We start from the raw sequence: 11,099 nt of genomic DNA, 5'->3' as shown, positions 1-11,099 counted from the left end.
GGAAACTCCCACTAGGTTTATATCTGGGACTCTCCACCATTTGACCTTAGAACTGAAGAAGCTTCTCGGATGAGAGGTGAAACGTCTTCAAGCAACCTAAAGAAGTCCAGACGCTTTTCTTTGCAAGCTCCTTTGACTACGATGACCTGGATGACTGAGAACCTTCACAGACATGTTAAATGGAAACCTTCACTTCATTATGCGTGTTCATCTGCCAAGCACAGACTGAAGCAGCTGCTAACAGGAACACAGGCACGTGTTTCCAGCCGAGCCCTCCACATCCAGCTTTGCTGCAGAGAAACATGCTAGCGAATGATCAGGGGTCCTGTTTACCCCCCACCATGTTTCACTGTAGGGCTCTAGCCCTGCAGTTCCTCTAACGTCCAGCAGAGGCAGCAGTGAGTCAGTCCCCATAGACTCCCATGTTAAAGCTTCACCAGAAATAAACAGACTGGTCTCTGTGGATCGTTTCTCCTTCATAACAGCTGTACAGGGAGGATGTTTTTATAACTCACCTGTTTAAAGTTTGCATTATTAGGGGCGTGGCCTCTGGACGTGTTTGTGCTGTTGGAGCTCTTTGGGTTATATTTGATGTGCGCTCTCTGCTACATGTTTGTTTCATTGAAAAAATGTTTGTAAGTTTTTACTGTGACTGCGGCTCAGAGGGAGCCTGATGGTTTCAGTCAGGTAGACGACAGTGAGGTCCTGAACAACAGGAATAAGTAGGAAACTGTGAATCTGCCATCCTTTGGTACTTCAGAGATTTTTTAAGTTTGCTTTGGTTTAAGCCAATAAAACGATCGTGTGCTGTTATGAAGTGTTAAACAGAGGAGCTTATTATCAGGGGCTCACATGTCCTCGGTTCCCATGACGCTCCTCAGGTGTAACCCTCGCTCTGTCCTGTTTCAGAGGCCGAAGCCAGAGTGACTGTGGGAGATCGTCCTCCCTGCTCGAGGCCGGAGCAGGGCCAGCTGTGGTTCAATGCTCAGGGGAAGGGTCTGTTCATCTGTGACGGGCTGAGCTGGAGGACACTGCTGCAAAGTGAGTCTGGACGTACACAGGAAGTACCTCTCACACCTCAGACATGTCAGGGTCATGTGACTAAAACACATTATATTAGGAGGGTGATTTTACTCTGTGTTAGGAGGTGCTCATTTTATTGCATAAATCTTTACATCACAAACGTTGTTTTAAATAGACATGATGCCAAATCTGTATGTAAGAAATTAGAAATGATGATTTTAAACAGTTCAGGTTTTTAAAAAAGCTCCTCTGGAACCAAACCAGAAAGGAACACATTGTTATGATTTTAGAGGATCTGGTATAATATTAACTTGTCTGCTGTAAAGAGAAGAGTAAACTTTTCCTGAGTTGCTGTTGCGGGTGGAGCAGACTGTAGGAGGGTTCATGTGAACGTAGCGCTGGGATGGGGCTGGTTTGACGATGATGCCATGTGCCTGCGATGTGTCTGTCCATGTAAGCTGTATCACCTGTTTGTGCAGGTAAGCAGCGTCTGGATTACGTGGAGGACTACCAGGACCTGTACACCCGCTCAGAGACCCTGGACGTCGAGGTCTTCTCCATCCCGTCTGAGGGCCTGTTCATGGCTGCAGCCAACAAGTAATAACACGGCAGCAGAAACACAGCTGTGGACAAGACTCTGTCCTCTCAGTCTAACACTCGTGTCTCCCTTGGCAGGGACTCTCGGTCCGGCTCAGGTATCTACAGGTGGACCAACGCCTCCTTCCAGCTCTACCAGAACATCAGCACTCAGGAGGCTCGATCCTGGAAACACTTCACCATCGACAACAAGGTGAGGGCCTCCAACATGGACGAGGAGTACAAGGAGCTCAGCACAAAGCCGTGGGCTTAGCTCCGCCCACGGCCTACGAGCAGCCAGCACCGTGCTGCTGTGACTGATGCACGACACGAGCTCCCACTGTCACTGCGACAGTCACGGATCGTTGTATGTTCTGTGTGTCGTGTGTTTTGTATAGATGAGCGTCAGCTGACGACGTAAACATGCTGACAACAGAGAGAAGTTATAGCTAATCGCTAACTGTCCTTCTGTTGGCTGTTACCATAGAAACTAAATGTCTTTGTGCCATCATGCGATTTATTGTTGGATAAAATCAATACTGTCTGACATCACACTCGTGTGCGGTCCTTGGCGTGGACGTCGGTGGACGAAGCAGCTTGTTTCTGTCACAGACAGAAAACACAAAGTGCCATCAGGCCAGAGGGATCAGATCTAATCAAGCGAAACAGGCAGAACATTTAAAACATGATTAATAAATCCGGTGTGATGGTGGTGCAGCTGAGAGTCGTGGAGTGGATGGAGCTCAGAGGGCGGAGGACAGGAGGACAAACAGATCTGAGGCTGATTCTCTTTGAACCCTTGTGTGCACATTGTGTTGGCCTTGTTTGCACAGTGTGTGACACACACACACAGCTGTGTGCAGGTATTGTGCTGCAGGTATTCAGTCCTGTTAACTCAGAGAAGTGTGTAAAGGAACAGTCTCTGCAGAGGTCAGAGGTCACTGCAGCGCACACAGACTTCTGTGAGTCGTCGTTCAGTGAAAGCTGAGCAGGGCCGCTCGGCGCTGTGATGTTAAACCAAATCCATCTCCGTGTTTCTGTCCTTCAGATTTTTCTCGTGGTGGCGGCAAACTTCAGAGAGGCGGGGTCTGAGCGGTCTGTCATCTATCAGTGGCATCGGCGGCGGCGGCGTTTCGTCCGTTATCAGACTCTGGAGACTCACACTGCCCAGGACTGGGAGGCCTTTCGCATTCACAATCACAGCTTCCTGGTCGTGGCCAATCACAGACGAGGTAAACAGGAAGTGGACTGTAATGCAGTCTTTTTCATTTTAAATGAATGGATCACTGCAGCTGCTGGGGCATCACACAAAACCAGGATAAGAGCTCATTGTTGTCTCCACAGGAGAACATCATCAGGCCACGAGGTAATCAAAATTTAAAAATAATAAATGGAGAGTGGCGTCGGCTCTTTGTGCCCCGAGATGTCCCTCTCCTGCAGTCTGTGAGGCCAACGAAGCATTTCATGCATAAAAATGCTGCAAACAGAACCTTTAATAAAACTTTTCTTTTTATTTCCAGATCAAAGATGAACTTTCAGGATCAAACGTTCCTGATCGGCAGTATTTATTCGTTCAATTTGATTGTCCTTCATGTTCAGGGTATTTTCCGCAGTGAAGGAAGTATCTGAGTTTAACGAGTCTCTGCAGCGGGATGAGGAGCTCCAGAGCAGCCGGTCGTTTCTGATGGGTTTAAAGGTTAAAACGAGGCTTTTTGATGATGGAGATACGAGGTTTCCACCTGACCAAACAGGAGCTTTGAAGAGCTCGTATCTCCTCGTCAGTGTAAACACTTCAAACACATTCATGTGTGCACTTCCTGTAAAGATAAAACACTCCTGAGGCTGAGGCTGTGCAGGTGTACTGTGGTTAGATCACACACCTCTGTGCGCCGTCTCTCTGTTTGAGCTTGTGTTTATTCTGAATGATGGTGAAGTCACAGCGCACCGGCCGAAATCACCTCAGCACCAACACGTTCGATATAAATGGGCCAACTTTGATTTTCTGTCCTCTTTATCTGCTAAATACATGAAACGAGCAAAAACTGGCAGATTATGAAGGGACTTTTGTGCCGGGTAAATAATTAGCTGCTAGCAGGCTGTGAAAACTCAGACGGGATATTTTAAAGATTCATTAATGGTTCAAACTTCTGCATTTACAAGAATATTTTAATGTCTTTATTTAAAAACAGGTCGTCTGCAGTCGTGTCTCCAACCAAACTATCCAAACTTACTCAAATACATTTGTGTTGTAGAAAAAAGTCAACTCAGATGAAATGATTTTGAATGAGACTTTATTCGAGTCACAGGTCTGATCATCACCGCCATGACTGTTTTAACCATTTAGGAATTTCTTTCCTTCATTTTCACAGAACTCAAACTGTAACTGGACAAACCAGGATCACTAAACACGTGGATTATTTTCACTTCATGGATGCTAATCCCTCTCACAAACGTGCATCCAGGAAACCTCCGGTCTGCATGCAGAGAACTTTAAAGTGGGCAGGTTTAGGCCTGCAGGTACCTCCATGAGTACTGACACACACCCTTCAGATAGCATCAACGACAAACTTTAATATGGCAATGTCTGTGCACGACTCAGCTTTTAACACGTGGAAAACAAACAGTGACAGAGCTCTGAGAGCTCCATATCGAGGGTGAAGGTTAGAAACTCGTCTCAACCGTAAACCAAACAGTTTGGTCAAACATGTTATTTGTCCGTCGTCATCTCTACCTGTTAGTCTGTGGGTAAAATACCTGAAACAGAAACTGAATGAGGTTGTGTCTTTGCACCAAGCACAGTCCAAACCATCAGTCTGTTCTATCACAGCCACAGTGATTCGCAGACCTGTGTTTTTCTGAGCATTTGGTAGCTGGACGGTCCTGCAGATCAGAGTCCATCATCTTAGTCACTCCAAGGTTGATCCTGAAGATAATCTGGTGTTGGTCAGGTACAAAAAACAAATAGAGACTCAGTTCCAGGGTTTTGTAGAGATGTAATCAGATTACATGAAGGTGTGAGATGCAGCTGACGGTGATTCCCTTTTATTGAGGCTAATCTCCGTGGAGATTTCATGTGATGGGTTTTGTGTTTCTCGTTGTTAGACGACTCGTTCTTCTAAGCTGGATGCACTTCTCTGGCTTTACTCTGTGATCACATGGACGAGAACTGAAGTGTCGAAATCATGTCAATGTGTCCCTGTGTGTCCTCAGAAAGAGACTCCAACCACAACATCCACAGTGTGATCTACAGGTGGAACCCCGACACAAAGGTGCTGCTGTTCAGTCACAACATGAGATCTCCTGTCCTGTCCTTTATAGATGCTTCTGATCGTCTCTGTCCTCGTGTTTTCGGTCCTAACCCGTCCCTCCTGTCTCTGCAGCTATTTGAGGTGAACCAGACTCTGCTGACGTCCGGAGCCTACGACTGGGAGTTCTTTACTGTGGGGCCGTACCACTTTTTGGTGGTGGCCAACACCTTTGACGGTCGAACCACCATCATCAGCTCCACCATCTACGTCTGGCTGGATGGTTCTTTCCAGACCTTCCAGAGCATCCAGGTCAGTGTTTGTCTGTCTTTCAGGGTCTCCCCACCGTCGGCTTTCGTAAACCTTTTACCTTCCTGGTCTGAAATGTTACACCAAAGAGGAAGTGCACTAACATTGAATGGCCAGCAGGGGGCGACTCCTCTGGTTGTCTGGGAGTGTCCTGCTCAGCTGACTCGAGCTCAGTGAATGTTTCCCTCATGTTTCAGCTGTAAATGAAACATGAAGCTCATTTTGGAAACTATCGTCCAGTTACAGTCACAGAGGACAGCAACATAGGGTTTGGTCATTGGTGAGTTATTAGCCAATGAGAATGCAGCATCGGTCAGTTTCAGAGTCAGATCTACTGCACACCAGGGACCTCTGGTTTTAAACACGGTGACAGCAATAACGTTCAGTTTGTGGCTTCGCAGCATGACCTCACTAACCAGCGGTGATGTCACATCCTTCTTTTATATACAGTTAGTTTTCTAGCACTGATGCAGCGACCAGCGGGTGACTGTAGATGACTGACAGTGAAAGCATGTTCACAAAGCAGGCTGGACTCAGCTGTGAGGCTCGTGGTTGGTTAAACCCTCCTCCAAAGATGTTTCCTGAACATGAAGTCATCTGTACTCAGTAATCTGCCTGCTTGTTGACCTCCGGCTGTTTGCATCATTAATAAAACCGACGCGTTCGCTCGTCCTGCTGTTCATCAGCTCTGGTCACGTGCAGCACGTCTTTAAGCTCAGGTGTGTCAGCTGAGGATCAGGGCGTTTTCACAGAGTAATCCAAACCAGCAGCAGATTAATTAATCTGTTTGCATTAGCCTAACCACAGCTCTGCAGCTAACCACCGTGGTGTGTCATCTTTACTATCTCGCTAACTTCCTGCTAACATGGATGTTGAACATTATTGTAACAGCTGTGAGAACAGCCCCACCGATCTCTTTATTCTTAACTCCCAGGATTCGAGTAAATGCACCGATTACTAAGATTGAGTTGTTAAATCTGCAGGACCTGTCAGCAGGTCAAGGTGATGAACATGAGAAACATAGATCTGATTGATTATGGAGATTATCAGTATAACTGTAGATTGTTTTATTTGATAGAATTACAGACAAGAACATTTAAAAATGAGACTTTATTTTTATTTCTATTTTTAATGAAGCAGGAAGTCCTGAGATGCTGCGTCTCCTGTCTGGCAGACCTGGACACGTGACAGACGTAGCTTCTTCGCACATGAATGATTTATGACAAACATTTCAGAAGAAAGATATTTTTTCTCATATCTATTAAGTTCTGTCACATAATGATCTTTTTCATTGATGAATTAAACTTTTTTTATTATCTGGGATCGTTTAATCATCCTACATATTGAAACTCAGCGATATGAGCCAAACTTTAAAGGATTATTTTATTGTGACACTGAACTCGCGGACAGTGAAACATGTCCGCTCACATTTATTCTCACAGGATTGTTTCATCTTGTGCGTCCTCTTCAGAGGATGAACTCGGGACAGCGCCCCCCTCAGGATGTTTTTAGCTGGGGCGGTGCTGCTTACCAGTCCAGGTGAGTCCTGGCAGATGTCAGAGCAGACATGACAATGAGGATGTTGTCAGTGAGTCACATGATAACAGCAGCGGCGTGACGCTGCCCGACCGCAAATCACAGGCTGGTAAAAATACCACGCTGACTCACAGCTTCAGGGAAACACCTTGCTCTCAGCCGGGCTCTGATTGGTGCAGGTGTGCCTCTGCAGGTAAACGCTGTTTTCCAGCCACACTTGATATTTCTGTGTTTTTGCCCCTTAATTTCTGAGCTTCAGTGTTTTTTTGGTCGTCGTTGATCCCGGATCACAGGAGCGCGTTGCAGGGTGTTTGGATCGTCCTCACCTCGCGTACTCTGGATTATGGTGGATGTATCCATTGTGACATCACGCTCTCTGAAGCCTCCGTTTTAGCCTCATTTAGCTATTTTTTGGAAAAATTTACCATATTTGGAAGAGTGTGAGTAATCAGCTAACATCCAATCAAAATGCTCAAATTTCTCTCACCAAACTGCCGCTCCGCCTTCCTGGACGGTCTGTTAGTACAGCCATGTTACTGGTCACATGATGTCAACACGGTGCAGAGGTCCAGTTCAGGTGAAGCTAGCAGCTACAGCCGCCTGTGTCGCCATCCACCGGTCGGTCAAACAGGCCCCGCCCCTAATATCTGCAGGGTCTTGGAGCTTCAGTGTTGTTAGCGTGATCTCAGGTTCACCTGGAGCTGACTTACTCTCACACCTACCTGCTGCCATTACTCTCGACCCCGCTCTGAGTTGTTTTAGCTCCTCCTCCCCAGAACCCGTCGCATCATTCGCTCCTGCAGTGACAACAACCAAAGATAACGGTCTTATTAAAGTCAGTGTGTGGGGTTTCAGGGTGAAGGTGGTGATGATGATGCGCGCTGTGTACCTGCAGCCTGGCAAACAGCGATGCCTGCACAGACGCAGCTGCTTGTTTAAAACATTAATGTGGTGACAGATGTGCACATGAAAGCAGGTCATAAAAATCATCTTACGCTGATGAAAATATGTTTTTCAGTCTGTTGATGTCAAAGATGAAACAGGAAACCAGAGCAGTGTAATTAATGTGTGTGTGCGAGGGGGTTTCCAGCTGCGCTGAAGAAGACTTTTATTGCTTCTGAAAACCACAAAAACATGTTAAAGCATCATGAAACCACCTGAACCTGTAATTCAGCTGCTGACAGCCGGCACAGCACGCATTAAACTGCTCAGACATCAACACGACTAATGGAGCCGCAAATAGCTCCAATCAGACCCAGCCAGACCTCGCCAGCTCCCCCTGCAGGCTGCACGAGCCGCTGCACACAGGCAGCACGAAGCAGAGCGTTTCATAGTCTCACAGTAACGCATAAAGCACTGAATTATGACTTCATTTAAAAGCTGCCTCCTTAGTTCATTGTGATGTGTCAGTGAATCCCAAAGTCCACCAGACGCTCCCCGGGCCCGGCCTGAGATGGGCTTCCTCTGAAGGGTGGCTGGCCTCGCCCTTAGAGAGGGAGGGGCTCAGAGTTAAGCCGCTGCTCCTTCACATCGAAAGCAGTCAGTCGAGGTGGTTTGAACATCTGACAAGGACGCCTCCTGGGTGAGGCCCCGGGGCAGACCCAGGACACGCTGGAGAGATTATATCTCTCGGCTGGCCTGGGAACACCGTGGTGTTCCCTGGCACAAGCTGGAGGAGGTGGCTGGGGAGAGGGAGGTCTGGGCTTCTCTGCTTGGGCTGCTGCCGTGGATAAGTGGAAGAAAATGGATGGATCAGTGTGTACAGTGAGCCCAACGCTCACAAGCAGTGATGGAGTCGTTACTCTATTCAAAGTAATAGATTACACAGTGCTCATTGGTGTTTTAAATGATAGAAGGCTCATCCTCGCAGTCAGACGAGTTCTTCTTTCCCACATACGTCTGACATTCATGCAAACACACTTGTTCACCCACCCGAGTGGAGGCAGCAGGGATGAAAACACCTACTTTCAACTGATGCTTTTCCCTGTGACTGATCCTGGTCACACTTACTGCACATGAGCTGGAATCTTCATCTAACCCTAACAGCAGTGTGCGCTAAGCTTCTTTGCAGTGCAGATTTTCCTCTTCTCCTCCTGCCCAGCAGCTTCATCATCCTCGTCCCGTATATCCACTCTTCCTCCTCTGCACGTGTCCAAACCGCCTCAGCCTCTGACTCTCAGCTGTTCCTCTGATGGACTCATTTCTCATCCTAATGACGTGAGCTGTGTGTTCACACTGTCACCAGTTAACGTTATAAATCTGAGGCTGTCACACATCCGTCTCCTGCCGAGGACACAGACCCAGTTTCCTTTACCGTTTAAGCAGAGGGAGTGAAAACCAGCCCAGTCCGATCACACAGGGATCCAGGTAGACACGGAGGCCATGATGCTCCGGTTACCTCCTGACGATCAGGCAGCTGGGTCTGCTTGCACTCAGCTTTAGCGTCACTCTGGTTCTTGCGTGTTGTTTTCCATCTCCTCTGGCTTCTGTGAGTTTTGAAAACAGAGCGTGTTGTGGTTGTTTTCTCCAAGTTTAGCCAATCAGCATCCACCATGCCAAGGAGAAGTTCTTCTTTCTCCACTAAAAGCAGCGTTGAAGGGACTCCTGCAGTCAAAGCCCCTCCCACCAAGTGTAGGATTATGAGAGGGTTACCCTTCGTACCCTGGTTCTCTGAGTGTCCCCTTCTTTCCACAGACAGTCGGAGCGACAGACTGGGAGCCGTTTCAGATCGACGGCAGGTTTTTCCTCGCCGTCGCCAACAGTCAGAAGATCCCTGATCGTGGCACGAGTGTCTACAGCATCAACTCCACCGTGTACGAACTGAACGCGCTCACACAGACCTTCATCCGCTTCCAGGACATCCTCACACACAGGTGAGCGTCACACCTGGGCTCATTTAACATGTCTTCAGATACACTTCCTGCTTTTACCTGCAGATTAAAGGAGCAGCACAAAGATTAAAGGCTGAATAACATTTATTTCAAAGTCACTGTGGAAACGTTGCTGATCATTAAAAGGAAGCCATCAGCACCGAGAAGCCTGATGTTTGTTTAAGGTTTCATTTGGAATTTTATTCATTCGTTTGAGATCTTTTACATTTTATTAAAAGACACATTTTAATAACTTTTCAACATTTTGTTCATAGTATTTTAGATCTTTATTAAATTATTTATATTTGCATTATTCGTTCTTTTTTATTATCACTTTTTGATGATTTTGTTAGTTTTTAATTTTTGGATATTTTATTTTATATTTATTTATTATTCCATAAATATTCGTAAATATTATGAACATAATTTTTTAATACATATTATTATATTTATATTAATTCATGTGCACATGTGTGTTAATTTATATTTATTATACTTCATAATATTTTGTGAGGATATTGCTCACCTTTCTTTTCCACTTTATTTTTTTTATTATTTTTGAACTGTAACAGTCATTTTTTGGACATTTTTGGGGATTTCTAAGCTTAGCTGTAGAAACATGTTATCTTTTTTTTCTTTGTTTTTCGGGACTTTCTTCAGTTAATTTAAGACCTGAAAACGTAAATATATTTTAAAGAAGAGGTTCATTGTAAAAATCCCAGAAACAGCTGCTCTTCACAGTGTGTCGTCTTGTTCTCCTCCTTCGTGTGTTCAGTGCGCTGGACTGGGAGTTTTTCACCATCGGAGATGAAAAGTTCCTGGTGGTGGCGAACTCTCACGACGGCGGCTCGTACTCTTTGAACAGCGTTGTCTACAGGTGCGTAAGTGCTCATCTGCTCAGGTGTGACGTGTTTCCTGAGCTCAGGTGACCTCTGTGTGTGATTTTAGGTGGCAGGGTTACGAGGGCTTCGTTCCTGTCCACAGCCTGCCCACGTTCGGCTGCAGAGACTGGGAGGACTTCAGCACGGACGAAGGCTCCTTCCTCATCTACTCCAGCGCCAAGTCCAGGCTCAGCAAGGTGTTCAAACTGAGGAACTACTGAGTGAAACCATCCTGGAGAGACTCCTCTGAGCTCATGTGATCATTCAGTGGACTCAACTTCCTGTGAGCTGAATCCTGAGTTCGTCCCGAGGAGAACATCATTTAAATCCAGCGATGAAAACCCCAAAGATTAAAGATCCAAAATGCTGTTTGGACATCGAGTCACATTAAGCTCTGCTGACGAGGACAGTGCCTCTCTGACCCTGTATGAGCCATAAACCTCAGAAATGAATCATCAGATGACTCAAAAATGAAAGTTGTCCAGTTTTAAGTCAGCTGATTACACTCAGAGAACCTCCCGTTTCCCTGAATCATGGACGTGAACATATCACTGAGACAATGAAACTTAAAAACAGACAGGTCTCAGCCTTCTTCAGATTTTCCACCAAGTGCTCAATAAGCACTCTAAACAAAAGAGCATCATTCACCCGGATACACG

General features: G+C 46.3%; 1 protein-coding gene across 1 annotated transcript in view; it reads left to right on the top strand.

Annotated features, from left to right (window-relative positions):
• The window catches only part of LOC102295998 (thrombospondin-type laminin G domain and EAR repeat-containing protein), a 21,325-nt gene that overhangs the window by 8,388 nt on the left and 1,838 nt on the right, over positions 1–11,099 (top strand). The window contains exons 8-16 of the mRNA XM_042225388.1: positions 910–1,041; positions 1,503–1,620; positions 1,699–1,813; positions 2,648–2,831; positions 4,810–4,868; positions 4,980–5,156; positions 9,384–9,562; positions 10,335–10,436; positions 10,508–11,099. The exon at positions 10,508–11,099 is cut by the window's right edge and continues 1,838 nt beyond it. Coding sequence (XP_042081322.1) covers positions 910–1,041; positions 1,503–1,620; positions 1,699–1,813; positions 2,648–2,831; positions 4,810–4,868; positions 4,980–5,156; positions 9,384–9,562; positions 10,335–10,436; positions 10,508–10,661 — 1,220 coding nt within the window. The 3' untranslated portion in view covers positions 10,662–11,099. The remainder of the gene's footprint in view (positions 1–909; positions 1,042–1,502; positions 1,621–1,698; positions 1,814–2,647; positions 2,832–4,809; positions 4,869–4,979; positions 5,157–9,383; positions 9,563–10,334; positions 10,437–10,507) is intronic.

Source organism: Haplochromis burtoni, unplaced genomic scaffold (assembly GCF_018398535.1).
Source record: "Haplochromis burtoni strain Fernald_Lab_line unplaced genomic scaffold, NCSU_Asbu1 Contig_170, whole genome shotgun sequence".
NCBI lineage: Eukaryota > Metazoa > Chordata > Actinopteri > Cichliformes > Cichlidae > Haplochromis > Haplochromis burtoni.
The sequence above is the reverse complement of the archived record's forward strand: the minus strand, read 5'-3'. Positions and strand labels throughout refer to the sequence as shown.